The 562-nt window shown below is 48.2% G+C and overlaps 1 protein-coding gene across 1 annotated transcript in view; it reads left to right on the top strand.

The window, feature by feature from the left end:
• The first annotated feature begins 315 nt into the window (after positions 1 to 315).
• The window catches only part of LOC103802007 (A disintegrin and metalloproteinase with thrombospondin motifs 19-like), a 35,628-nt gene continuing 35,381 nt past the window's right edge, over positions 316 to 562 (top strand). Inside the window, 1 exon segment of the mRNA XM_009074446.1 lies at positions 316 to 354. Within this exon segment, the coding sequence (XP_009072694.1) occupies positions 316 to 354 (39 nt within the window).

Genomic DNA, 562 nt, shown 5'->3' with positions numbered 1-562 from the left:
GGTACCTGCCCGTTGTCACCGGCCGCGCCCGCCCGCCGTAACCCATGGGTGGTCGGAGAACGCGTCTCGGCTGCGAGGACGCGCTGCCCAGCGCTCGTCTGTTCACAGGCGGCCCTGTCATCTCCCTCGGCAATGCTGTTCTTAAGAGCCTGGGATGAATGTGTAACTCTGTTTCTTGTCTCGGGGTGGTGAAGATCGTGTGTACTCAGATGTTTATAAACACAGCGCTGGTGTGCTGGGTATTTTGGTTGCTTTGTGATGCGGTGTGTGTAATACTCAGGCATCACCGATAAGTGATAATTCGGTTTCGTTATAATGATGGTCCTGATGCAGCGTGTGCCTGCAATTGGAAATGTATGTGCTTTCACAACTCTGGAGCCATGGGGTGTGTGCGTCTGTTTGGTTGAATTTCGGAAATCATAACGGGTCTTGCAAAACATGCTGAGAACACTGTTGAAATTTTGAATTTTTTTCAGGCTTTCCCTAGCAATTTCTTTTTTTTAGCTGTATGAAAAAGTTACTACGTTGTCTAAATGATGAAAGGTTTGTCCAACTTTTCCTT

The sequence above is a fragment of the Acanthisitta chloris genome, unplaced genomic scaffold, assembly GCF_000695815.1.
Source record: "Acanthisitta chloris isolate BGI_N310 unplaced genomic scaffold, ASM69581v1 scaffold16525, whole genome shotgun sequence".
Lineage (NCBI taxonomy): Eukaryota > Metazoa > Chordata > Aves > Passeriformes > Acanthisittidae > Acanthisitta > Acanthisitta chloris.
Note: the sequence above shows the minus strand (reverse complement) of the source record. Positions and strands in the feature narration are given on the sequence as shown.